The sequence below is a fragment of the Theropithecus gelada genome, chromosome 17 (genome assembly GCF_003255815.1).
Source record: "Theropithecus gelada isolate Dixy chromosome 17, Tgel_1.0, whole genome shotgun sequence".
Lineage (NCBI taxonomy): Eukaryota > Metazoa > Chordata > Mammalia > Primates > Cercopithecidae > Theropithecus > Theropithecus gelada.
Window position 1 is genome coordinate 5919692 of NC_037685.1, and position 27573 is coordinate 5947264.

Genomic DNA, 27573 nt, shown 5'->3' on the forward strand with positions numbered 1-27573 from the left:
CTGCTTTCCTCAAGGCAGAAATTTCCAATGCTCAGACTATTTAATTTGGTTCTTGTAATGCCCATTTGGATCCAGTCTGCCTGCCTGTCACACTCATAACCAATAGGCATAATGTCACTACAAATTATCACCAACATCCAGAATGTCAATGCAAAATTAATTTTCTTTTTCACAAAACCTTGAACATTAGTCCCCGGATAAAGGAAAACCCCAGCTATATTTTAAGTAATCTAGAAAGCTAATTCAACACATCATGTTAGGCCACTGTATTCATGTGTGTATGACACAGTTTAGTTTTCAAATCCCAACTGGGAATTCTATCAGAAGACTGTAAACCTATAGTGAAACCAAAACAATTTGGCACTCTTCCATGAAAATCTGCTAAAAAGAGATTACTTAAAGTGTTTGCTTTTATGTTTGGTCTAATTAAATATGAGTTCCATTGAAAGAGCATCTATTTAAAAAAAAAATGCTTCTCTAAACATGACTCTTTAAACAAATATACAGATAAAAACTTCCTCATATCCTCACCACAAATTGATGCCTATCTTTGCATATGCCACTGAGCTAAAAGTAAACTTGCCTGCATGTCTTTGAGTTCATGTCTACGAATTATGCATTTCCAATATCTTTTGTTAATATTTTAACAAAGGAAACCTTGCTGCTCTAGTTTACACATTAACAGGTGAATTTAACTTTCTCACATCAATGATCTATCTAAAATATTCCCTTCCCAATTTCTTATTGTCTGGTGAACAACATAAACTCCACCTTAAGTCAACATGTTGAATACTGCTTTTTAATTAGAGTAACTGAAATATTTCTGCTTACTATACTTATCAGTAAGGGACTTCAAAAAAAGCTGCTGCCTGATAATAGCTCTCAAACCAAACTTTGGAAGATAACTGAGTTCTTGCAATAAAAACGCAAGGTTCAGAATTCTAAGTGTTTGTAATTGAAAGTCAGTCTGCTTGTCTCATATCAAGAAACTCTTTTTGACCACACAAATCTTTTTTATTTTCTAGGAATGTTACAGAATGTATGTTCTAAATAAGAACTGTAGTCATGAAAGTGATTCCATCTTCCATATGCACTACACACAATGGACAAAAAAGGTAGCATATTATTCCAAGAATTAATTTCCTTTGCCAAACATAATATGGAAAGCTATGCAGCCATAACTCTCTATTTCATTTTAACCTTTAAATGGACCTTAAATTACAACTGTAAAATTCTCACCTAGACATTTTATCAATATACATCCATTATAATAATCCATAATAAACAAATTTAATTTTACTATATAGCTGAAATGGCTCTTTCCAGTTCTCAGGTTTAAGAGGAATCTTGAGAGTTCAACATGCTGTTGATGAATGTTTTATTTATTTTCTTTTGTTTGAGACAGGGTATTGCTCGAGTGCCAAGGCGTCACTATGCCTGGATAATTTTCGTATTTTTTGTAGAGATGGCGTCTCGCTATGTTGTCTAGGCGGCTCTCAAACTCCTGAACTCAAGTGATCCACCCCCCTCGGCCTCCCAAAGTGCTGGGATTAAAGGTGTAAGCCACCACACTGGCATTTACCAAATATTGTTACAGTTTTGTTTGTTTGTTTGTTGTTTTGAGATGGAGTCTCACTCTGTTGCCCAGGCTGGAGTGCAGTGGCCCGGTCTCGGCTCACTGCAACCTCCGCCTCCTGGGTTCAAGCGATTCTTCTGCCTCAGCCTCCCGAGTAGCTGGGACTACAGGCACGCACCACCACGCCCGGCTAATTTTTGTATTTTTGGTAGAGACAGGGTTTCATCATATTGGCCAGGATGGTCTCGAACTCCTGACCTCATGATCCACCTGCCTCCGCCTCCCAAAGTGCTGGGATTACAGGCATGAGTCACCACGCCCAGCTAATATTGTTAAAGTCTTAAACAAGGGAGACATTAAGCAGCCGGTAATATGGTATATTTATAAAACTGTAGAAAATAACTGAATAATTTTGTAGCTGTGGGTGATTTAAGTGGAAAACCTACTCTAGGAAAAGGCTAAAATTTTATAAATAGTAGTAAAATAACTTATTATATGCATGTTTCTAAGTAGATATGAAGATATATTCTCCCAGTGCATTACAGACAAGGTGGGGGAGGGCCCATACTGATCTTAGCTGGCAAATTTGTGCAGAGATGCCTGGTGATTGCTTCTGAACCATTCAGGCACAGGGGCTGGAATAAAGATTTAAAAAGAAAAAAGAAAGGAAAGCATCATTCCAGTCAAGTAGTCTAGGACTGAGATATACTTGTTATCATTAGAATTTGACTTTCCCCTCTTCTAGATCTTTTCTTATCTGATACGGGGCATTGTATGAAATAAGAATAATCACAAAACTCTGCTTTGAGATGAGCAAATTTATTTAAATTAACGACTAAAATTCACTGTTTGTGAAAAATATATAGAATCCTACTGCCTAAAAGATACAAATGCTAATTTCTACTTTCCCCATATATTGTCTGTGAATGTTCATTGTAAACTGTAAAGTATCTCCCCATGTCTCAGGAATAGTTCTGTCATAATGCTATGCGCTCAGTGGCAAAATAATGAAGCCAAAAAAGAAAAAAAGAAAAAAAAAAAAAAAAGGTTAAATTAGACTTTGGTGATTTTTTTTTTTTAACCTTTAAACAAAATTTTTTTGGCACAATTTACTTTTGCTGATTGACTACAAGTTTATGTGTTATATAAAAGTTCCATGATAGAGACAGTATTAATTAGCAGCTAAGAGAGTGCAGTGTCTAGCATAAGACTGCTAGGGTTGGAATCGTAAATAATTCTCCCCTGACTAGATCTGTGACCTGAAGCAAATCATTCAACTTCTCCTCAGCTGTAAAACAGGGACAATAATAATAGTATCTGCCTCAAAAAGTAGTTGGTTCTATTTGAGTTAATACATGTAAAGTGCTGAGAGGAACTCCAGGCACCTGGAGTACTCAGTAAATATCAGCTATTATCATTATCTGGTGTTTGACATCTACTTTCAAGGTGCTGCAAACTGAGTTTCTAGAAATCAAAGATAATGGTACCAAGGTGAATGCTGTGATCTTCTCTTTACAAAGCCTCAAATATCTTCCACTTTTCCTGTGAAATGGTTAGCTATTTAGCTGAAATTAACTGTGGATTATTTTGGCCAGTTAGTTTTACATATGTTTAAAAGCATGTTCACATTTTTAGTAATAAAGCTATGACAATTCATGTCAATGCAATCAATAGTTTCAATGCCAATAGCAAACCATTGAGATTAATGAATTGATTACATTGTATTATTACCTTTTTCTCTATATAGGCTACTCTAACACTACAATGGTTATGTAACATTGTTTTTGTTCAAATTCCTAATGAATTTATTCTTTTTTGAGGCAAAATATTGGAAAGCACAGTCTATACCAGTTTATTAATCTACAAGCATCCAATTACAAATCAGATTCCAGTGACATCATCTCTTTGTACTTTTACAATAGAGAATTGATTCGATTAATCAAATAGTTGTAATTCACACTGTATTGTCCCTGGAATGCTCACGCTGACAATACTCTATGAACTCACAGAATTTTCTTTATTTGCCCATCTTCTAACCTTGCCAGATGCTGCTAAAATTTCATTAATCAATTAACGTCCAAAATAGATAATGTGTGTCTTATGCAAAAATCCTTGCGTGTTCATTTGACACAAACCATTTTTTTGTTTTACTTTCATATTCCTTAAAATTTCCTGTCAGAGGCATTATCAACATTAAAAAATTGGTGGGCTTTATTTTTAGTAGCCTCCATATAACCATATATTTGTGGGATGAATACTTAGAAAGCATATCATGTTCAGAGAGCCATATGGTTATTCTCCGATGACATATTAATGTCATTTAGTATTAATAATATTTGTGTCACTTTTTTCCTACATGTGCAAAAATCTCCATAATAAACAATTTTGACCAAAAATTAGATATTCCCAATTTTTGATTAGGAAACAATTAGGCTGACAAAGGCAGTGAGTAAAACATTTGGCACTACAGATAAGTATTTCTCATGTTTTCTTCGGGGCTATAAGTAAATTTACCACTGTCACCAGAAATAAGAAAGAATTGGCTGAAAAAAAATGTAAGTACATTTGCTGTTGGTCATGTTTGAATATGACAGAAACACGTGCAGGAGCTGTCAATGCAGAAGGCTTTACCAGAACATAGACTTTGATATGAGTAGTTGGAGGGATATGCATAGAAAAAAGCAAAGGGCTTGGAATACACAACCTGTATTTAGAACAGCACCATGTTTGCTGCTACTGTTTGTGATGTTGACATTGCCACATCTCTGATTTTATGTTGAAGTTGGTCATTACAGACAACAGAACACTGATGATTACTAAACAAACTTTATTTAAACGTTACTTTAAGTGAAACTTTAGATTGTGTAAGTATTATCTATCTTTCCTACTTCTCAGTATTGGCCATAACATCTGCTCTGCTGTTAGGGAAAAACTCGTATCTTCCCCCTGAAAAACACTAGAGTATTGTTCTGAAAGCCTACACAATGTATTACAAGAGCAGAATTGACTGAATTCCCAGTACTTGAGTCCTGCAACTAAGCCCTTACACAGAATGCCTCACCTTAGCATCACATATTTCAGATAAGTCATTGGCACTCTTGGGGGACTATAACATAAGAACAACAATTCCTTAAGAATGTATATTCTTTCTGTGATTTGTTTACCACATTTATATTTTAACCCCTCTTCAAATTGGAAGTGTTTAGAACATTTTAAGGAAGGCATTCAGGGTGTGAGCTTTAGAGAGACAGCTTAATATGATTAAAAATTGTCTTGCATCCAAAATGTGGCATTTCTGGAACTATTTAATACATCTCCTCCATCGATGTCAACTTTCCTAACTTGCAAAGTGACTCCAGACCGATCCACCTACAGTGTAAAATAGTCTCTTTATCATATCTCTATCAAAAACACCAAAAGAATTTGGTCTTCCTAAACTTGTTAGAAGATGAAAGGGTACAATGCAGTAAGTAGTAATAAATGCAAGCAAATTGAGTTATTAGACAAGTAAGTATTCTTAAACTGCTGTTCAAGATTCAGAACCATCCTGTGGTATCTTGTTTCTGCAGTGTTCTGAAGAAAATGTGTTAGACTCATTGATGGCAAAATCGTTTTATTTTATGTCCATGTAACCAAGTAACACTGTTTCTTTTGTTGTTGTTGTTTGTTGTTGCTGTTTTTTTAACATTCATGTGATATATTTGGGTGCTATTTCATTTAACATGAAGTTTAGTTTTTCTAATCCCAAAGTTGATTTTCCGTCAGCATGAGATTGGCAGTTCTGATTATTCAAATTATTTATTCAATTTAACATCACTTTTATTCTGAATGAAGAAACTGCCTATAAAACCAGTGGGCACTATTTGATTAAATTAGCTTTTCTAAGACTTGTCCTGATAATTAACATTATCAGTCAAAATTACCACTGTTTGATATTTTGTTATAGTTACACATTATTGAAAAACTATGTGTAATTCTCCAACATTAACAAAAGTTGAAATATGCTAAAGTCATCTTAATGTCTTACTATAGACAATAAAATCAAACATTGTAAGAGTAATATTACTGACAAAATATGGCAACTACATAATGATTTTAAGTTCATTGTTTTCCAATCAAACAATAAATGCCAACCATCTGCTTGAGGTTTTGTAGTTCTGTTTTTTGATTTCTAATTCAAGAGAAAAAAGTTAATTTTCTAGTTCAGAAGGGGAAAATTAATCAGATAGCAACCTCAAAAAAGATAGAGGCAATACTGTGTTATCAACACTAATGCAAGAGAGTGATAACATAGATCATACAAACAATGGGAATATTGCAAATCATTCATTGTCAGGAGAGACTGAACCATGTGGTTTATTTTGTAATTGTTTTTCTTGAGCCAACGTTAACACTGATGTGCACTATTTGAACATATATCAACTGATAATAGAAAGAAGTAGGCCAGATGGATGTTGGGTGGCAAGAGAAAACCTGCCAAGGAGTAATGTTTCCCTAAGTAATTAACAAAAGCTGTAGTTCAATTTTTAATAATAGAAATGAAAAAATGGTTGAGTCCAATTATCTAATTTTCAGAGAAGAAAACTGAATTCTCAAGATGCTAAGTGTAATTCTATCAAAGTATAAATGGTTTTGAATAGACATTATTGTAACCCAAAAGAGCGAAAATAATATATTCTACACTTTATAAAATGGGAAAATTTAAGTACTGATTTTAATAACCACTACTTGTTTATTTTATGTGGTAATGCACTGCATAGTCACTTATCAAAATCAGAATAAGCAAGGAATTGAAACTATGTAAAAACACCAAGTTAACTGTCACTGTGAAAAGTGATGAGAATGCCACGTTTTTGATTTTATGTAGAAATCGGTTACTACAGACAGAGCAACTATCACGTGACTTCTATACCAACCTTTATTTAAATGCCTGTACCTTCCTAAGCTTAATATATCCTGTTGCTTCGTTCTAAATTAGTTTACCAAACTGTTCATATTTTCATAGTATTAAAAAGTGATTTATGTATAGTTTTTTGGTTGGTCATATCAATCCAATAATAATTTCTAAAATAATTGTAATCAATAATATTTAATTAACAAGTGTTAATACACATTTTATTCCTGAGGTCTACATATTTTAGCAGGTTTCAATTTTGCAGTTCATTTAAATTACAGTAATTACTTGGTGATAGTTGCCTAAGCCTAAGCATCCACAGAACAGTTGAAAAGATCCTTTTAGAGTTAGGCCCCAGCTTGATGGTTATCACAGAAGTCTAATTGCAATTAAAATAGTACGTTTTCTGGCAATAAAGATTTATCTCTCAAAATCTGTTTGTACAAGAATGTGCAGGTGAGGCATTATATGCATTATTTTTTAAAATACAAATTTTTGGCTTAAATATGATTTTGAAATTGGGGGATGACCTGCCTATACAAACATTTATCCATATGTAAGTTAGTGTTTTAGAAATAATTGAGTTAAAAAAACATAGTCTGGGCCGGACGCGGTGGCTCAAGCCTGTAATCCCAGCACTTTGGGAGGCTGAGATGGGCGGATCACGAGGTCAGGAGATCAAGACCATCCTGGCTAACATGGTGAAACCCCGTCTCTACTAAAAAATACAAAAATCTAGCCGGGCGAGGTGGCGGGCGCCTTAATCCCAGCTACTCGGGAGGCTGAGGCAGGAGAATGGCGTAAACCCGGGAGGCGGAGCTTGCAGTGAGCTGAGATCCGGCCACTGCGCTCCAGCCTGTGCGACAGAGTGAGACTCCGTCTCAAAAAGAAAAACAAAAACAAAAACAAAACAAACAAACAAAAAACATAGTCTGTCTTGCCTGTAATGTAAAGCCCAATTATGACATTTTCCTCTATGATGAAAGAAGACCAAATTTTCAGGATATGTATGTTTCTCAATTTAGGAAAACACATATATATATAAAATAAAGGTCTCTGTTTTCAACATTTATATCATGGCATTAGTTCCATGAAGTATTGTGATAAATATTCATAAGAAAATGGACTTGCCAAAATTAGAACCATCTGGAGGCAAAAGCCAATGAAACCAAACATTTATTCCAGCCAGAGTTTAATATCTATGTTCCATATCTATGTTAAACATATCCTTTCAATGGACGGCTAAAACATTTTTTCAAAATATCATGACTTGAAATACCCCTTTTTAAAATGGATGCCTCTACAGGAGAAATTCCACTTTTAGAGAACCACTGTCTACTTTAGCTTGGGTTATTATTCAACATTATCAATGTGTGCCATGTTTTTTAAGTAGTTTTTAATATAGCAAATACGCTAACCTCATGTAGTTAAAAAAATTAAGTTTTACTTGCTACTATATTATATTAACACCTTTGCCTGTAGAAGGAGTGTGATTTTAAGAATGAAAAACTACATTTCCCTCCAAATTAACCAAAGGATAAATTTAAACCTGGCATTCTTATAATTAGAGGAATACATCTTACAATTTTACTACCCCATTGAAAGATCAAGTCTCCAGCAGTAGTTAAAAAAAATGTGAGAGAGACTTTAAAAAATATATTTCAGGGAAATGATGATATCTATTTAAAATTGAGAACGAACTCATAATTTTTTAACAAGGAAATTCCAAGGAAAAAAAGTATTGTGCTTAAAATTTAATGGAATATTTTAAAGCAAAGACAATTTTTTTGATCTTAAAAAAAAAAATTCCATTGTCTAATGCTGTTCCTGGATCATAGCAGTTATTTATTAGATGTCTGTTGAGTAACAGAATTAATACAAAATTTAAAAAGCCTAGCTGTGTATCTATCCATGGATCATATGACAAGGTTTTTGGCAGCAGAAAATTTCACAGCTAAATGTCAGATACTTTTGAAAACATGCAAATTTAAAACTATAGAATATATTTCTGGAATAAGCATTGGTATCCATTAGGGAAAACAGAATATGGTTCAGTAGTCTAGTGATAAGTTTGGATATTATCTCGTTGTCAGACTTACCTCCAAATAAGTGTTCAGCAGGCAGAAAAATTTCTTCAGGGAATCCATAGGGAAAGATGTGAAAGGTACAGTCCGGGAAATACACATGTCTTCATAGAATAAGTAGTTGTTCATTATCTGAACTGGAATATACATAGACTTTCTGAGACAGTTACCTGTATATTATAAAAGCTAATGGAAGGCCGGGCGCAGTGGCTCACGCCTGTAATTCCAGCACTTTGGGAGGCGAGGCGGGCAGATCACGAGGTCAGGAGATCGAGACTATCCTGGCCAACACGGTGAAACCCCATCTCTACTAAAAATATAAAAAATTAACCGGGCGTGGTGGCGGGCGCCTGTAGTCCCAGTTACTCGGGAGGCTGAGGCAGGAGAATGGCGGGAACCCGGGAGGCGGAGCTTGCGGTGAACTGAGATGGCGCCAGCCTGGGCGACTGAGCGAGACGCCGTCTCAAAAAAACAAACGAACAAAAAAATGCTAATAGAGAAACCACTGATATGAAAAACATAAAATGGTACCTTCATATAGTATACATGTATATATACTTGACACTATGAGAATGCTAAATATTTCAAATAAAATAATGAATCCAAATCCTTAAAGCCTGATTTTAACCATTTAAAATGTGTTTAACATTTTGCCTGATTAGGTCCATGTCTGCCTATGTGGTGGGATTAAATACAATTTACCGAACATGTACTATACGACATGCTATAAACCTTGTAACAACCCTAAGAGGTCTGATATCCAAGATAATATCCACACTATGTCCCTGCCCTGTTCCGTATCCCAATGCTATAAAATGGATATCACATCTTAGCATAAAACAAGCAGAAGCCTAAAGAAAATCACACCAGTTTTCCAGGTTTTATGTGTTTGATTAAGCTTTCTAAGCACAAAGAATGAGTATTTTTATTTTAAGTTTGTTTTGTTTTAAATTATTTTCTTCTTATGAAACCATCTTCTTATATAAAACTAGAACTAAACCATAAGGCCAATCCAAAAACAATTGCATTGCACTGAGAGGGTGGTAAAGATCAACACGAAGTTATATATTTAATTTCTTCAATCAAAATCACAATAAAGTCAGTTGAAATTTGACTAGATCTACTTCTTATTTAGTTGATAAAATTAACTGAACTAATAACAAATCTCCACTACATTCTGCTCCAAATACAAATCAGCAACTTTATGGTGATGGTTTCAGCTGTTCCAACAAAAGGAAATGATTTTGGCCCCAGGATATTATCAAAAGGTATTTTTGGGGTACTATCATAGTGTGTAATATTTTTATTTGTTGTGTCTCATTTATGTTATTATGTCACTCACATACTCAAACATTACAAACTTGTATATTCATACATGAAAAACTTACTTATAAAATGAATATAGGTTAAATTAAGAAAAATTGTAAAAGCTGTTGGTTATTATGCTTCTAGCATAAATTTGATGAATCTCAGAAATATGATCCATATATTTTGAGGCATTTTAGCTAGTTTGATTACACCATGGATGCCATTACTTCAAAAGGGATGCTTTCCAGTCTATGGAATAATTGGAAGCAAGAACCAGCAGGTTTCAAATGATTCCAGCTGTGTTAAGTACTGACTGTGAAACAGATTCACTCTCTTGTATGTGGTTTTGTAATAGGAGTGATGTATACGTGAAAATTCCCAGATGGGTGGAGCTTCTGGGTAATCTATGGGGAAGTAAATTCATTACAAACACTAAAAGAAACAGAATAATTTCAAAACATGACATGCAAATGAAATAGGTAAAATACTCAAAATGAAAGACGAAGCAATTATACAAATGTGAAACAACAGGGACTAAGATCAAAAACACATATGCTATATTGAGATACCGTTATGAAGATCAACTTTACAAAAGTCCTAAATAATCCGAAACCAGACAGTGTTCTAACACAAAAGCAGATTAACACAGGTGACTCGCGAAAAAGATATGATAGAACGCAGATTCAAGAAAACAACCAAAACAAAATCAAGAAAGCATTCACTAAATGAAGGTGTAAACCTCTGTCAATGGCAAGCTGGTATTCTTGGACAGGAGGTAACATTTTTTGAGTGTCTGACTGTTGTGGGCCAGATATATATATAGAGAGAGATATATATAGATATAGATATATATTCACTTAACCTCAGGACAACTTTATATGGATTTGGTATGATCACACCCATGATTGCAGACAAGGAAAGCAAGGACTAGTGCATTTAAATGATGTTCCCAGTGTCACACAGTCTTTATGTAGTAGTTCACCAAGTCAGTTTTTCTTACTCCAAATATCAAATTAGTTCTCTAGTCTCCATTTCTTCAGTCAGAAAAAGTATTAAATAGGCCAAATAATCCCAAAAGTGCATTGGAGACTTGAGAATGTGTAACTGTTCTGTGAGTTCTATTAGACGCCAAATTTATCTTTCTAAAATTAATATAGTAGCTAGACACTGCATTAATCACTATTCAGCTATTATTTTGCTTCTTTTTATAGAATTTATACTTGATTCTGGCATACTGTCTGGACGTTTCAAAAGTCTATTAAGAAAACTTTAATGTGATACTTTATTTTTCTTACCAACTTGTATCTCTATCAAGCACCTATCAAAGTACTTATATTGATCATTATGTTTAGTAGTAATAAATCAATGATCTAAGTACCAAAAGGTTTAAATAAAAGGTTGGGGTGAAGAGGCTTGGAAGTGAAGGAATCTGATCCTGTTTATTTGGCTCACCTCTTGCCTTCTCATTATGTCCTAATATGAAAAACCATGAGATTATGGGCAGACATAATGATATGTCCAAAATCACGAAGAAAATAGGACCCACAGACATCTCTAAGTGATGGAAGAATATATTTTGAACATGAATGATGACTTTCTCAAATGATTGTTGTAAAGATTAAATCAGTGGAAAATATTATATATATAAATTATAAATTCAAGATCACTGATTTTCAGGTTACATCAAAATTTACTGAATGCCTACTAAGTTCACTCTTTTCAGTACTGTTGTGAGTTCAGTGTTAGAAATACAAAGGTAAGTAAGACACAGTCTCTTACTTTGAGGAACTTTCTTATATTCTCTAAGATTATTATGCTTTAAGTAAAGGCATACCAGTATTTAGTTTTACTGAGTTGCCATTTGAGACCAAAAGATCATCAGGAACCAGGGCCAGGTTAGGAACAATCCTAAAATACGCCAGGGTTGACACAGTATCAGCTGGAGAAGATGCACAGTCCCTGCAAATAACAGATGGTCCTGCAGGAATAGTTTAAACCCTGGGGAGTGTTGCTCCCAGTATCATACAGAAGTCAATGACCCTTAGCTAAAGCAGAATTTAATTGTCTAAAACAGAGACTTTAGGTGTCAAGAAGTTTTTACTTAATTATTATCATGTTTAAAAATCAATCAATGAAATCAACATATTTTGTTACCACTGCATGGCAGAAAATCTTACCATTTAAGACCAAGAATGAAAATTAATTTATGTCATACAAAAATATCCTAAAAACTGTGTCCATTTTTACTATGGTGTAATGCAATTTTGATATCTATTTAAATTTTGAGGCAAAAAATGATTATTTTTGTGTAAATTCTACCATCTCTTTTATGTTGGAAATTTGAATGGGTTGAGAATGCGTTGAAATATTATTAATCTATATAGCTAAATCTAACATTATTCCTTAACTTGGAAAAAGGCATCAGTAAGAAAAACTCAATTTAAAAAATAGCAAAGGAAAATATATTATCTGAGACCATAAGTCAGAATAAATATGAATTTACTATTTCTAGCAAGAAAGAACACGTCATAGATTTTATTTCACACTTTATGGTTGTCTTAAGCAAATATATATGGAGAAGATTATGCAGAAATAATTTTACATCACTTTAAAATCCATCAAGAAACTAAGAAGTCAGATGTATTAACAACATACGTGAATACAGTCCACCTAGTGAATGACAAGAAATGGAGCAAAGAAAAGTAGCCAGTCCAGGTGTGTTCCCAGCTGACACACAGAAGGAAGGCTATTGTGATTCTAGACACCCAATGTGAAAATCGGTTCAATAACATGAATATATGACACAGGACGGCATCAACTCACAACTCAGAACTCACTCCATTTTGTCTCCATTTGTCACTTGCACCTTCTACAAAAAGTTTCCTGCCGAATCCTATATAGCTGTGTATTTGAAAGTCCTCAGCATGCAGCTGCTATCACACAGAGGCACAGATTGGTTGCATCCACCAAATCCAAAAAACCACCAGAATTTTTCTTTCCAGAAAATGTCTACTATAGAACTACTATTGTCAGCAGAAGACATTCTCCTTCTATAAAAGATACAGCTTCATTTCATAAGTACTTCTGTGTTTCCATTCTTTTATTGAAGTTTGTTTAATGAGAAAAAAAAAAAAACTAATTCATTGAATTGCAATTGCCATTGTCTTGCACAAAACTGTTTTCTTTTCTAAATCAATCATCTATTATGACTCTCACAGGCCCCTGTGACTACTGTGGGCTGCATATGGATTACACACTTTTTCTAATAGGTGAAAATATAGGATTTATAAAATCATTTCAAAATATGCATGGCTCCTTGCTCTGATTTATATCTAACAGGGCTAGTCAAAGACATTAAGCATTAAAGAACTGCAAGGGATTTTACTGAACACTGTCATGAAGGTAAATATATTGAAATCCATGGATGTCTAGAACAAAATGCTGTGCTACAAATACACATCATGTTTACAAACGCAGCAAAGATGAATTCTAAAAGTACAGTTTGAGAAATGATTCAATAGCAATTCCTATGAAGATGGAAGTATTCACTTAGTACCAGGCCTCTTCATTATGGTAATGTTATAGAGTCTTATAGACACCTAGGGTGTTAATCTGATTTATGTTCAGAAGACAGTCTGCACACACAATTGAGAATTTCTTCTTAGGAGAAATGAAGGCCAGATCATGGGCATCAGAGATACCACAAGGAAGTACAAGCAAGCCGGCATCATCTATCTTGAATAATTAGAATCATCAAACAGCAAATCAGTCCAGTGTAAGGCATGTATTTGAGATTTTATTCTTTCAGTCACATCCAATGTTTCTGCATTTGGAAAAAATAGGCAAGACTAATTCCCTAGACTATAAATCACTCTAATGTGGAGGGAAATGTGTTAGCTAGTTGTATTACAAAGCCTTTACTTCATATTTAATAGGCACCTGCAATACCAGCATTATACAAAGCTCTCTACTTTGCAAATCTTTAAAACCCCACTTAATTTTCAGCACTGATTTCCTGCAATCTAAGAGCTTATGAAGGGTTCACTGTGTTCATACAGATCTATGCAAAATGTGCCAGAGCTTCCCGGTCTGTGATGGCATTCATTTGGAGGTGAATCCCAAATTTCTATCACTGGCATGCTTATTTCCGACTAAAATAAATATTCTCAGAATGAAAGCTGAAGATTAAGAAGACAAAAAAGGAGTCAAAGTAACTAGCACTGGGAGAGATATATGCAAATATCAGCTCAATGACAATTCTTCATACCATTTACAATAGAAGCTTAAAGACCCAAATACTCTGCAATCCATTAGCTCCTCAATATCCTGAAAGGGATTAGAGTGTTTCTTAATCAACTGCTAACAGGCTGAAAAGGCCCAGAGAGTGGATATTAACAAAGCGGTGTAATACTCAAATGCAGAGATGGTTGGATAGACAGACAAACTATAGAAGAATGTTAAAATACAAGATATCACACAAACATGATAAAATTGACCACATTTCCATTCTTTCCTATAGCCCACATGATTAAAAATCTATATAAATTACTTAGTGGTGAAGCTGTATGTAGCAGAGTCCTTTCAAGGACAGATAAATTAATTTCATATATTTTCTCAAGGATCCGGAATAATTAGTAAAAAATGAAGAAAGAATCAATCAAATATTCCTCAAAGACCTTGACTGTGTTTCTATATTTGCCATTATTAGCTGTACAGGTGGTCCCAAGCCCATCATTTTAAACGTGATATGTGCTTATGGCACTCTAATCAATCAAACTGTAAAAGATCAAGGGAAAATATTTTCATATGCCATTTAAATAATGAATAAATATGTGAAAACAGATCCCCAATGAATAACTTTGAGTTATTCATTCCTTATATTTATATGCTATGCCTCAGAAAATTCTACTGATTCTGCCACTATTCTTGTCTATCAGAGACAAACTGTCTATAGGGCAAAAATATGAATGAGAAAGATTAAATATGGGTTGTTTTTCCAGTTTATTTCTGTATCACTCTTTACTGTTAAAAGGAGGACAGTTGTTTAACTTATTTAGGAATTTGAAAATTTAATGAGTCTTGACTTACAGAAAAAAAAGAATATAAATCAAAAGCAAAATGTCAATCATGGTAATAAATCTTTTTTGTTCCATGTTTCTGATGACTGACAGCCCAATAGGTTTGTATCAAACAAAAGCAAAAAGCATGTATTCCTTTCTAAATGAAATGTTTGACAGATTTGACAGTTTTAAATAACAACCAATGAAATCTTAAACAACAGAGTGCATCTCCTATGTACATGAGAGATCCTATTTCTACATTTGTCTTTACTTCTGTAGTATAATGCAGATTTGGGGATTGCTGACTATGTCAAAGGCTATAAGACATTAGCATTATTACTTACAAAAGAGTCTGACTTCTGTGTCTCCATGAAACTTTAGAATAAGCCTCTTCCTGACTTGCATTTCCAAATTTTCAATAATACCTGGCCTGTGATTAGAGTCATATTTTAACAAATCTGATATAAATTTTAGGGTCCTTATATGTAATAAATTGTGGAAAAAATATTAAATGCTAAGTTGGGTGTCAAGAAGGCCAAACTTTTAAAAATCTGCATTAACTGATTTGTACTTTCCAACTCAGTGAAATATATAAGATATTAAATGATGTATTAATATTAGTAAGAGAGTAATTTCTAGTTATAATAAAGAATTACTTTCAAGAAGACACCAAACTGAATTCAAAGAAAGCTTGCACCAAGGATTTTAAGTCAAAGTAGTAAACAATCCACTGGATTTTCAGTTTTGTATTGTTTTTAACTATATACAAGCTAAGAGTTCACCTTTAACAAAATCAAACTGAGAAGTATTGTAAAAGAGCAATACAGACATCTGACTTGGCCCTGAAACCCTGTAAACACCCAGACTGGTATAGCGGGACCAAGGCTACAACTGTAACTTTCAGCATTTAGTGGATTTCTGAATTCCCCCAACCAAAAAAAAAAAAAAAAAAAAATTAGATATAAAAACAATCTAAATAACACAACAAAAATTGTTGTGGAAATAAGATTATAGAAAACAAAATGATTTAATGGTGTCACTTTCATAACTCAGCACTGTAGTATAAAATTATGTAATATGAAAAAGGATGCATTACAATGCCATATCTAATATTATAAGTATAATTTATAGATATTTTACATACATCAATATGAAAATGAAACCTCAACGTTCACAATAAATCATAGTTCATTATGAGAAAATTTGATTTTAGATTTGAGGCTTTTCCTTAAATCTAAATTCCCTCTGTTTTACAATTTCACATATTTTAAGTTAATATATGAAATCATAAGAAGAAAAAATGATAGCTTGCAATTATTTAAATAATAAGAATATGTTCCCACCATAAGAATGTAACACGTTATTACAAGTACAGTATTTTCAAAGTAATTTCAATGATACCAAAGCCTGAACTGTTTCACCATAAGGATGACTGATCTGAAACTAAGGAGAACATTAATGTTCCTTGTTTCGATATCTAGAATTAATGGCAACAAAAAAATTATAATAATAAGAGAATAGAATATTGTCACCACATATATTATTTTCTCTATGTTATCAAATATTCAGGAATCAGCAGACATGTCTATGTTTAATACAATAGCAACTTTTCATTTTTATTCTCCTTAAGGTTATTAGCAATGGAATGCCAAAATGCATCTTGAATTTTATAGCTTAGGAATATCAAGATGGAAAGAAAAATAGTCAAATGTTCGTCTCACAAACCCAACTGGAAAGATAGTCAGTTTTTAAATGTATGGCCTATCCTCATTTCAAAAACCCGTGTCAATATCCAAGGGTTCTGGGTATCTTCTACCTCATAAGTATGAAAACTGACTTCATGACCATAGGGCACTTAGCCAAAGAGCCATAGCAATAAAAATCACAACTGATAACATTTTACAAATGATTCGCATTTGGGGGATCAATTGTCACCCGTGTTCAACTGTCACTATATATATCTATTCCAAAACTTAATAATTGAAAATATCTTAAAGTTTTTTGCTAGCCTCACATTAGTTAACATTTGCTCCCTTCACTTTCAATTGCATATTTTTCCTAGCTGTTCTAAATATCAATTCTATGACTGCCTTCTGCATTTTTACATAACATAATAACATTTCAGTAGTGGTTGTAGTAGATTATTCAAAAATGAAAAGTAATCACAAATGTAATATAGTATCTCTAAATGGTTTGGAATAGAAGAAATTCCCTTTACACGGTAAAAATTACATGTATACACTTAAGTACAGCATGCATACACATTTTCAGTGTATATATTCCTCAATATATAGACAAATATATATGAACAAATACTCTAGATTGTGAAAAGTCAGGATGTTTAAAGCTCTAAAATGAGTATTTCCTTTAGAAAATTAAATGACTGTTTACCCAGAACCACAGTCTAGTGCAACTCTTACAGACTGTTTTACTACTTGAAGAAGTTGTCAAATGTTAATGGGTGACTATTTCTTTTACTTTAACATTTTCATTTATCTTCCCTCTTCCCATCCCCGAAAAACCACACAGGGGCCAAGAAAATTAATTCCCCAAATGCTGTCAACTGGGTTGGGAAACAGTAATAAACAGCTTACTGTAAAGCCTCCAGCTACAATAAAACAGCTGTCAATAAGTGGGCTGAGAGTTGGGCTGTGCAAAAACAGGTTCTCTGGATATGATAATATGAGAGGGAAAGAAGCTGACACTTCCTGTTTCAATATGCTAAGGCAGTGGTTCTCAAAGTGTGGGCCCTGGACTAGCAGCATCAGTATCACCTAGGAACTTGTTAGCAATGTATATTTTCAGGCCTGACCTCAGTGGTACGAAATCAGAGCCTCTGGGGTAGAACCCAACAATACATGTTTTAAGTAGTGCTCCAGATGATTCCCAGGCATTCCACAGGGAGAATCAGTATCAAATTTTAAAACAATATCCGTCAACAATACCGTTTTTCTTTTAGGCAAATATACCAATGAATTTTATCGTTTAAAGCCTTATTGGAATTGATAATGTTGTCGTTTTCATCCTCTTAACCGTTTGGCTGTGAACTTTGTTCTTGTTTTTTACAAATAAATACTAAGACATGATCTTTTGCCAAAAAAAAAAAAAAAAAGCTAAATTCTTAACCTATAAAGGCTAACAGCACTTCCAAAAATGTGTAAGAAATAATCTGTGAAAAATTTAGTGACACATGAAAGCTTTATAAAATAGAGTGAATGAGGAATATGATTTACAGTGTTTCCTACGTTCTTTGCAGGTTAACACAAGGGAAAACAGCAAGGGGAAAAAATATCAGACAATATGGGAATTGATGTACCACAAACAAATTCATGATGAAAACATCAGACGTTATGTTTTCGTTATACACACAGTATAAATGAGTGAAATTTAAATGTGGTAAACTTTGACCCAAGAATCTTGCATTTTACCCACATATCAATCAATAGCGTAAAATGAAAAGATGATGTGAGCAATAGTGCTCACACAACTAAAATCTTCACAGATTGTATTTTTAAAATAAATTCCTTAGAAAGTTTTTGTAGTAAGAAATGTTACTCTTTCAAAACGGTGTAGCTTCAGGAGCACATTTTATATAAAAGCCACTAGTTGAAAAAGATTTTACTTTTTAGTTTAACTAGAACAGCTGCAGATAGCAATCATACAGTTCAGTGAAAACAAATTTGTAAAGGGTAGTATATATTTGATGTTGTTCACTCATAGGAAATATGCTTCTTTTATCCTAAAAATGTACATATTACTCTGTATATCACTACTACTTCTCCACCGGCTTCTCTTTTCTCCAACATCACATTATTTCTTTTTCAGCATGAAAACTTTTAAAAGGTGTAAGCAAAGTCATTTTAATAGCTCTTTATCATAATAGTGAATTACCTAGTTTCATATGAACATTGGAATACCTATAGGAGAACTGCAAAGTGACACATGGTCACAAGGAATTTCTAAAATGCACTTTAGTACCAGTCAGAGAATTACTCAGTATCCCATTTGAAAGATTACATCATACAAACAAAGACTTTTATGACTGACTAAGCCTCAACAAAAGATCTTTTGCATACTTGGCTGAAATGCACTTAACATTTATGCCACTACACTATATATAGGTTCAACTTTTGGGAAGGTCAGAAAAAGTGGTTCTATACATCAATGCTACCAACACCACACATAGACAGAAAAAAAATATGATGCTGGAAGTATATCAGTACATTTCTTTGGAAAATAAATGTCAGACTTTACATGAAAAATTTTAAGTCATCATATTAGTTTCTCAACATAATTATGCATATCATAAAATACCATAAGTGTATTGTGAGTGACCTTTACAATAGAAGTAAATAATTTGAAAAATTTTCTTTCTGTTCATTAAAAGAGCAACTTTTTAATTAAACTCATTTAGTTTCATAAATTACTTTACTTATCATAGTTAACTATTTAACTTTTAAAAACCTTTACTAAGCCTGAACATTTTCTAAATTTTAAAACATCAACCTCTTTTCAAATGCTTACAAAGTTAACACAAAAATTAGTCGTTCCAACTTTGACTTATATGTAATCATCTCATAGTTTCCTTTAAAATTCTATACTGATTTAAGTCCTTTCTTCCTGTGTATTTAAGCTCTAAATATTTGTACTTTTAAAACGCTCTAATGTTTAATATATTGCCTTAAGAATGGAAATTTTAGTTGTATGGTAATATGTATTATACTTGATGTTCTGGGAGTATCTGTGTGACTCATTGTCAAAATTACTCTTATAAATATTTTATTACCATGAAGCCTTAAGTCATTCCAGAGCAATAAATGATAGTTGGTAAGGGGGAAACTGTTTCAATAAAACACCCTATTTCACCCCACCCTCAGAAAATGAAAACTCTTGATTCTCCAAAGACTAATCAATGATAACTGTCAATACTGTTCTGCAAATTAATTTTGCCTTACTTGATTTTCTAAAATCTATATGTTCCTTATTTATAAACAAGTACAGGTGGGCCATCACCATAGGTGAACTCCATACCGACAAAGACAGAACTAGCATTATGAAATCCTAGAAAGTTGGTGTGCTGAGAGCTAATCACAAAAGAGCAAGCAAATGAACTTAAATGCTAGTTGCTCCAGAGCAACTATCATTAAATAAAAGGTATCTTTGGCTGTACTACCAGCTTGATCCTTCCCTCCCCCTTCTCCTTGCTACTGCGGGATTGGCACCTGGCCAGCATAAGCGACATGATACCCTAGTGCCATCTACAGGCTATTATCGATATTCAAATTTTGTGGCAACAGACAAGCCCCAGTGAAATAAATTAGACAGCGCTGCATTTAAATCTTTATTAACAAGGAATTATTAGACCTAAGGAAAACTAATTCTGGATTTTGTTGAAATATGAGTTTCTCAGCCTCTTAATCCCTCTTCATATGGCATATTTCACAGTTTAAAATGAGTTATGACAGATAACTTATGCATTACTAAGATGAGAGAATATTTACAATGGATTCATTCTTTTCTTTTTAAATCAGTTATATTAGGCAGCAAGCATTCTTTTTTTTTTTTTTTTTTTTTTGAAAGAGCATTTGGCCACTGTGGACACTAAAAATCTTTCTATTAAGTACCGAATCTAATATATTACAATAAAATAATTTGAAATCAAAGAGAAGACTTCCTATATGGCTTAGTTGCAATCTATCAATGATCATGTGCTTCATGGCTGATGTACATTTAATATTCTACTATCCTGTTTAGAGACTAAAAAAAAATTAACCCCTTTAGCAACCACAGCTCCAACATAATTGCAGTCACACCTTCAAAAGTCATTTAAAACTTGAGATTTGAAGGTGACTTTTTAGATCAAAGGGTAAGGTGAAAATCTTGAAGCAGTCAATTTGGAAACCCCAGGAGCAGAATGTGGCATATCAGGACAGGTTTTCTTCTTCAGCAAACATTATCTTGGGACATTTTGGAATAATTTTCTCTTTTCATCTTTTGCCATTTGAAGGAAACTGGGAGGTTAAAATATTCTCAGAACTCAGAAATCTCAAAGCTGTTCTAAAAATTCTTGACTGAGCCCCAGAGGAATAGAAAAGGGGTCAAGTTTTTTTTTACCTCTTTCTAACTAAGCTAAAGTTAGACCAAAACAACAGACACACTGGCACGTTAATACTGGTTGACTGGGCACTTGTATGCAGTACTTATAGACCAGTAAAAGTGCTCGTTTACCTGTCTCGTGTGTAAGGGGCCCTTTGTCTTGAAGCCTCCTTGGGAACTGCACTCTGAGGCACTGAAGTGATCTGAACTAGTGGAAGAGCGTTTAGAAAGGGTGTCACAACCCCCGACAAAGGTGTTGTCCAAAGGGAGTTCCTGAATCACATGATGCTTTTTCACGGAAACTGGAGTGTCTGGTTTGAGATGAAAAGCAGGCTGTGGAGAAGCAGATTTGTAGTGCTTGGCCAGGTCAGGACTGTTAGGCTTGAACGTTGTTGGAGGTGCCGGGCCCCAGTCAAATCTTCCTATACTTTGCTCCTCCAGTTCAGCCGGCAGGCTTATTGTCCCATTGATAGGTTCATGAACTGCATCATCGGGTTTGGACTCTTCGATAGTAACAAAGTTCAAAAGAGAGCTTTTGGGAGACTTCCTTTTCTTTCTTTTCTTTTTCTTGTTTTGTTTGTTCTCCTGGTTTGGGGACATCCATTCGGCACCTTGCTTGCTCCTCTGAGCTGCTTTGAATCTTGATGCATGGCGACAGCGCACCAGAACGGTGACGAAGATCACAACAATGACCACCATGGCACCGGCGATGATGGCAATCATGATGGTTAGATAGTCCTCATTTTGATAGGGTTGGCTACTATCCCCTATGTTCCTGTCCAACGGGGTCTCCATAGTCCTGCGGATCAAGTCATAGATATAGGAGGCATTTCCAGCAGTATCGTTAACATAAAGGAATACAAGCACAAGCGTGTGCAAAGACTTAGGGTACCCCAGGTCACTTATGTTGACCACCAAACGATGCAATCCCACATCAGTAGGTGCTGGTTTTTCTTCCAGAGTAATGTTACCTGTTACTGGATCAATCCGAAATAAGCCTTTGTTGTTTCCACTCACTATAGTATACTTTAGTTCGGCATTCATTCCAGTGTCAACATCCACTGCAAAAACTTCTGCTACCACGGAGCCAGGAATGGCTGAGAGGGGCACCAACTTAAAGGAAGTATTAGAAGGGGGAGAAATGACAACTGGGCTGTTGTCATTGACATCCATGACGTTGATAGTTACTTTTGCAGTAGAGGAACGAGGTGGCTGTCCTCCATCAGTAGCTTTGACATCAAAAGTGTAGGAACTCTGCTGTTCTCTATCAAATGAGACATTTGACTTTATGACTCCAGAATAGGGATCCAACACAAAATTATCATTGTCATTTAGAATGGAAAGAGTCACAGCTTTATTCTCTCCAGCATCTGCATCTGTCACTGTGATTACCCCCACAGTACTATACTTTGGCAGATTCTCAGACACAAAAAATTGAAAATGATTATGAGTAAACTTGGGGCTATTGTCATTCTCATCCAGAACAGTAACTATCACAGCCGCTTGGCTTTGGAGGGGAGGGGTCCCATTGTCCCTCGCAGTTACTGTAAAAATGAATCGTTCTTGTTCTTCCCTGTCAAAGACTCTGGAGGCTGTCAAAACTCCTGTTTTTCGGTCCAAATCAAAGAAGGAGGCATTCGGTCCAAGCTGATAAACAATGTCTGCATTTTTCCCACTGTCTTCATCTGTGGCACTAATAGTTGTTAAGTATAACCCACGTCGGTTGTTTTCAGAAACTGACAGCTCAATTACAGGCTGGTTGAAAATTGGTGGGTTGTCATTTTCATCCTCAAGCTTAACCCTTACCAGGGCAGTCTGATTTAAACTGGGCTTCCCAGAATCAGAGGCAACAATTTTAAAGCTGAATTCTTTGGTGCCCTCATAGTCCAACAAAGAAGAGGTCTCTAACAAATATTGGTTGTCATATACTGCCTTCAAATGAAATGGGACCTCTCTTTCAATAAAACAGATCACTTTGCCATTCACATCTGTGTCCTTATCTGAAACTGTAATTAGGGCAATCTTTGTATTGACAGGATCTTTCTCAGATAAATACACGGTGCCATTGATGGGACTTATAATGTACCTGAGGTCTATATTAGGAGGGTTATCATTTACATCGGTGACATTGATGGTAACCGTTGCTCGAGCAGGAGTGGAGCTGCCATCACTAGCCAGCACTGTCACTTTGTGAATGGCTGTCTCCTCTCTATCTAAGGACCTCTGAACTGTAATCAGCCCAGTAGTATTATTTAAAGCAAAGAGTCTTTTGGTTGCAGGGGCGACCTGGGCACCAAAAATGTACCGGATTTCAGCATTACTGCCTATATCTGCATCAGTGGCATGGAGCTGAATTACAGAGGTACCTACAGGAGCATTCTCTGGAATATGAACCTCCACTTGACCCTCTTTAAACACTGGCCGGTTGTCATTTACATCACTTACTGTGACCTGCAGTATGGCCGTACTGGATTTCTGTGGAGTGCCTCCATCCTCTACTTTGATTTTCATCACATAGGTATCTTTCTGTTCTCTATCCAAGTTTTGCTGAACAATCAATTGTGGCCACTTCTCTCCCTCCGGAGTTTCCACGATATCCAGTCCAAAAACACTCTGCCCATTTAACAATTCATAATGCTGTACACCATTGAAGCCTGTGTCAGGATCTGTTGCTGATGGAATTGGAAAGCGGCTGTTGATCAAAGTGTTTTCTGGAATGGAAATATTGATGACAGGAGATGGAAACATGGGGGCATTATCATTGGTATCCTTGACAATTATTTTTATTTTGATCAGCCTGAAGAAGTCATTGGGGAGGATCACCACCTCAAGTTCAAAGAAACACTCATTCTCCTCAGCATATGAGGCACCAGCACAGAGTTTTTCTCTGTCTATTCTGTTGGAGGTTGTGAAAATTTCTCCAGTGCTGCTGGATACTTTCACCAAAGGGGCATCCCCAGCTTTAGAAACCAGTCTGTAGACAAGGCTGGCACTGGTCCCTGTGGCAGCATTGATGTGAGAAATGTTCAGATCCTTTGGTATGTTTCCTATGGGCACATTTTCAGGCAATTCCTCTCTAATAGTGTAAATAAGTTCTTGAGCTATTGCGGAATCCAGCCTTAAACAGGCAATCAGAGCAGCCAACAGGTAAAAATCCCTCAGGTCCATGATAATGTATTTATTTTCTTTTCCTGGATTTTAGGGTTTAAAGGTTTCCACTGAGGAATGATGCACAAATTGCAAGAGGAAGCGTGCATGGACTGGAGGATGCATTATATCTCATCACTTATTTGGAGACAGCCACTGTCAACACAATCGTATAGACAATATTATTCTTCAGTAAATAAAAACATACTGTCACAAAATATCACCACACATTTTCCCCTGCACATTAGTAAACATGGCAGTTTGCTCTGCCACTGTTTGCAAGTTTACTCTGTAGAGAAAAAAGCACTAAATATCTCCTGCTTGTTGCATTTGTCAGGAGGAAATAAAATTTTCTACTTTTGAATTAACGACAGCTGCTATTTTTACCTATATTCACGCACGTTGTTTTTCAGAATACTGTTTAATTCAAAACAAGCATTCTTGTTCTCCTCTCCCCCTCCCCCCGTCTCACCCTCCTCCTAGAGCCTCTAACCCGCCTCCCTCAGTCTTTTTAGGTGCAAGTGAAAAACCCTAAGTATTTAGCTATGGTTCCTACAATTGCTTTGTCACATGTCAAATGTGTTTTCTTCTCTGCCACACTGAGTCACCTATTTTTTCTAAAAAGGCTATCTTTTTCTTTCCTCCCAGTTCTTCAACTGCCTTCTAATACAATCTTACTGGGAAACGAGCATCCGGACATGCTGCTGCAGCATCAAAAGCAGTAGTCACCGGCCACTACACATCCTCATTGCCTAAAAGCACAACACCAAGACTTCAGATTTCTTGCCCACAGCTTGCTCTCCTTTCTCCATATTGACAAATTATCCCCATTAGGATTCGTAAACACATTAAAACTTTTAAAAATGTATAATAATATAGGATTCCTTTTCCTAGAGGTGGAAGAGTGCCGAGATATAAGTGAAACGCAGCTAACATTCCCATGTAACATCACAATATTTTCTACTGAACATAAAAGAGAAAAAAAACAAAGCTATTTCTTAATCCTGATTTCTGGTTAGAATATTAGTAACATTTGCCACACATAAATACTGCAACCCAATCATGCAGGTAAAAAGGCTTCTGCTTAGATGCTCCTGTAACTGCAGTTTAAACGGGTGCAAGGCTCCAGGCAGCTACGTACTTGAGTAGGACTGGTCAGTTCTCAGGCTCTAATCTTATCTGCATTAGGCTGCACAGTAGCTGATGCCCGCGATTAGTTCCGGCAGAGTGATGCAGGTAGGGATGCAGATACAGCCGAGTAGGTGAGCTCTGCCCCAACCGTCTACCCAATTACAAACATCTTTCGTCTACACTGAGGACACATCTAAACACGAATTTACAATTATGCATGCAAAACTTTACACTTACGTTAGTTGCCTCAACCTTTCTCCTTTCCCAGTATGCTGCAGTTAGGAATGATTTGTTCCAACACATAGAAAGCCATGCATCTGGTAGCACCAGTTTGGGGAGAAATCAGAAGCAGCAAAACGTTTCCTCCCTGTAAAATGTGTTGCTTCGGACTGGCAAATTAGCAACTCCAGAGAACAAATTCATGGATTTGTCGTTAGTCATTCTCTCCACATTTCGTCTCTCTTACCCACTGGGTCTGGGTTCTTCTGGGTATTTAGCACACACACAACATTCAGTTGCACTTCTTCAGCTCAGGGATATTTTCCACAGCATCAAGCATACCATTTCCATCCGATGCCAGTACTGCTTAAGTCTCTAACTTCTTGTAGGAAACGTCAGAGTTGCGGTGATGATGATTCTCTGACCGTTATCCGGGTGACAGTTGCCCGAAAAATTCCTAATCTGTTATTTCTTGCGTGCTTCAGAGACTCTAAGGCGCTCCTTTCCGTCTCGCATACTCTCCCTCTCTCCCTTCTCCTCTGCCCCTCTCTCCTTCTCCCTCTCCTCTCTCTCCTCTCTCTGAACTGAATTTCTTGATATAACTCTCAATAAGCCCAGAGGGAGGGCGTGATTGCCCAGGCCCCGCCCCCGGGCTCTGATTGGCCTGCATCTTGCGGTGCGGGCGGCCGCAGCCGGGCGCGAGAGAGGGGGCTCGGAACAAGGCGCTGACTGTCTCCTAGCCTCCCCTCCTCCTCGCCCCCTCGGCAGCCGCAAAAACCCGGAAATCTGATCCTGACCCCAGGAGAGCCGGGTTCCAGGAGGTGCACTGAGCATGCTCAGCAGGGTCCGGCGTTGGGTGGGACGCGCCGGCGCTCCCCAGGCCCGCGCGGAAGCGGCGCTCGCAGGCTCTGGCAGGGAGCTAACCTCCGAGCCCGGGCGGTCCGGCGGGCAAGGGCAGCGCGGGAGCCCTGCAGGGCGCGGGCGCGGATCCGGGGAACCGGGGCCACCGCTGCGGGCGGATCGGTGTCACCGAGGCGGCTTCGCACATCTCTTTGCTAAGTGGAGGGGCCAAAATGCATAGATGGGGGAGTCTACCCAGGATCCGAGGCGCGAGACGTACAGCCACCCCTAGGTAGGGAGCACGAGCCAACAGATCCCCGGAGCGCGTTAAATGAACAACATGCGCGGTGCTGCAAATAGAAGCTTTTGCTGGCAGGGACATTGGAAAGAAGGGCAAAGAGGGAGTACAGCGAAAGGTGGGGACCGCAGAATTTGGGGTCTCTGCGGAGACAGGAAAGAAAATTAATCGGAGCACTTCCTACACGCACAGCCACGGAAACTGCCTTGGAAAGAGACAATGGCAGCGTCTGGGGTCCCCTCGGTCAGCCCGGGCCAGGCGGCTGCGCTTGCGAAGTCTCCTCTAGCAGAGCGGGACCGGCCGCGGTGGTGTATCGTGGCCCTCCCTGCACTTCTGCTCCAGTCGCGCCTTGGAAACCTGAGAACCTAAGCTCGCCGGGACTCGCGGCGGCTGCAAAACCCGTTTCCAGCCCACCTCACTGCAAACTTTGCTTCCAAGGTGCTGGAAGGAGTCCCAGACAGCTGTTTCCCAAGCTGTGGAACACTTCCTTTCCCCTAGGCACTTTCTGCTGATTCCAACTTTCTTTCCTGTGATTCTTGCTTTTCCCGTGCATTTCATTTCTCTTGACTCCAGCTCTGTACTAAATCCTCACAAGTTTCTTATTTTCATACAGGAACTGGATGGAATGACTCCCGAAAAAATATAGCTTTATTTCTCAAATACTGACCCCCAAAGCACTATCTAGTGATATATTGGATTGATTTTTTTAAGTCAGTAAACCACAAAGGTTTGTGTAATGGCTTGTACTTAACAACGCCTGATACCTGAGTAAAGTTTGAAGCATTAACATAGAAACAGTTCACTTGGAACAAAAATTTATTTTTTGACTGACCCATAAAGGTTGTCTGAGAAGGTCTTAGTACATGATTGAATAACTTGGTCTGACTCACAGGAAGAATAAAGGGCATTTATTTTAAACC

At 36.4% G+C, this 27573-nt stretch overlaps 1 protein-coding gene across 4 annotated transcripts in view; it reads right to left on the reverse strand.

Moving 5' to 3' along the window:
* PCDH9 (protocadherin 9) overlaps window positions 1-26203 on the reverse strand; it is a 945282-nt gene extending 919079 nt beyond the window's left edge. For all 4 annotated transcript variants that reach the window (XM_025364674.1, XM_025364672.1, XM_025364673.1 and 1 more), the window contains exons 1-2: window positions 25534-26203; window positions 21151-24321 (exon numbers count right to left, since the gene is read on the reverse strand). In XM_025364674.1, coding sequence (XP_025220459.1) covers window positions 21151-24186 — 3036 coding nt within the window. In that variant the 5' untranslated portion in view covers window positions 24187-24321; window positions 25534-26203. The remainder of the gene's footprint in view (window positions 1-21150; window positions 24322-25533) is intronic.
* Window positions 26204-27573: the final 1370 nt, after the last annotated feature.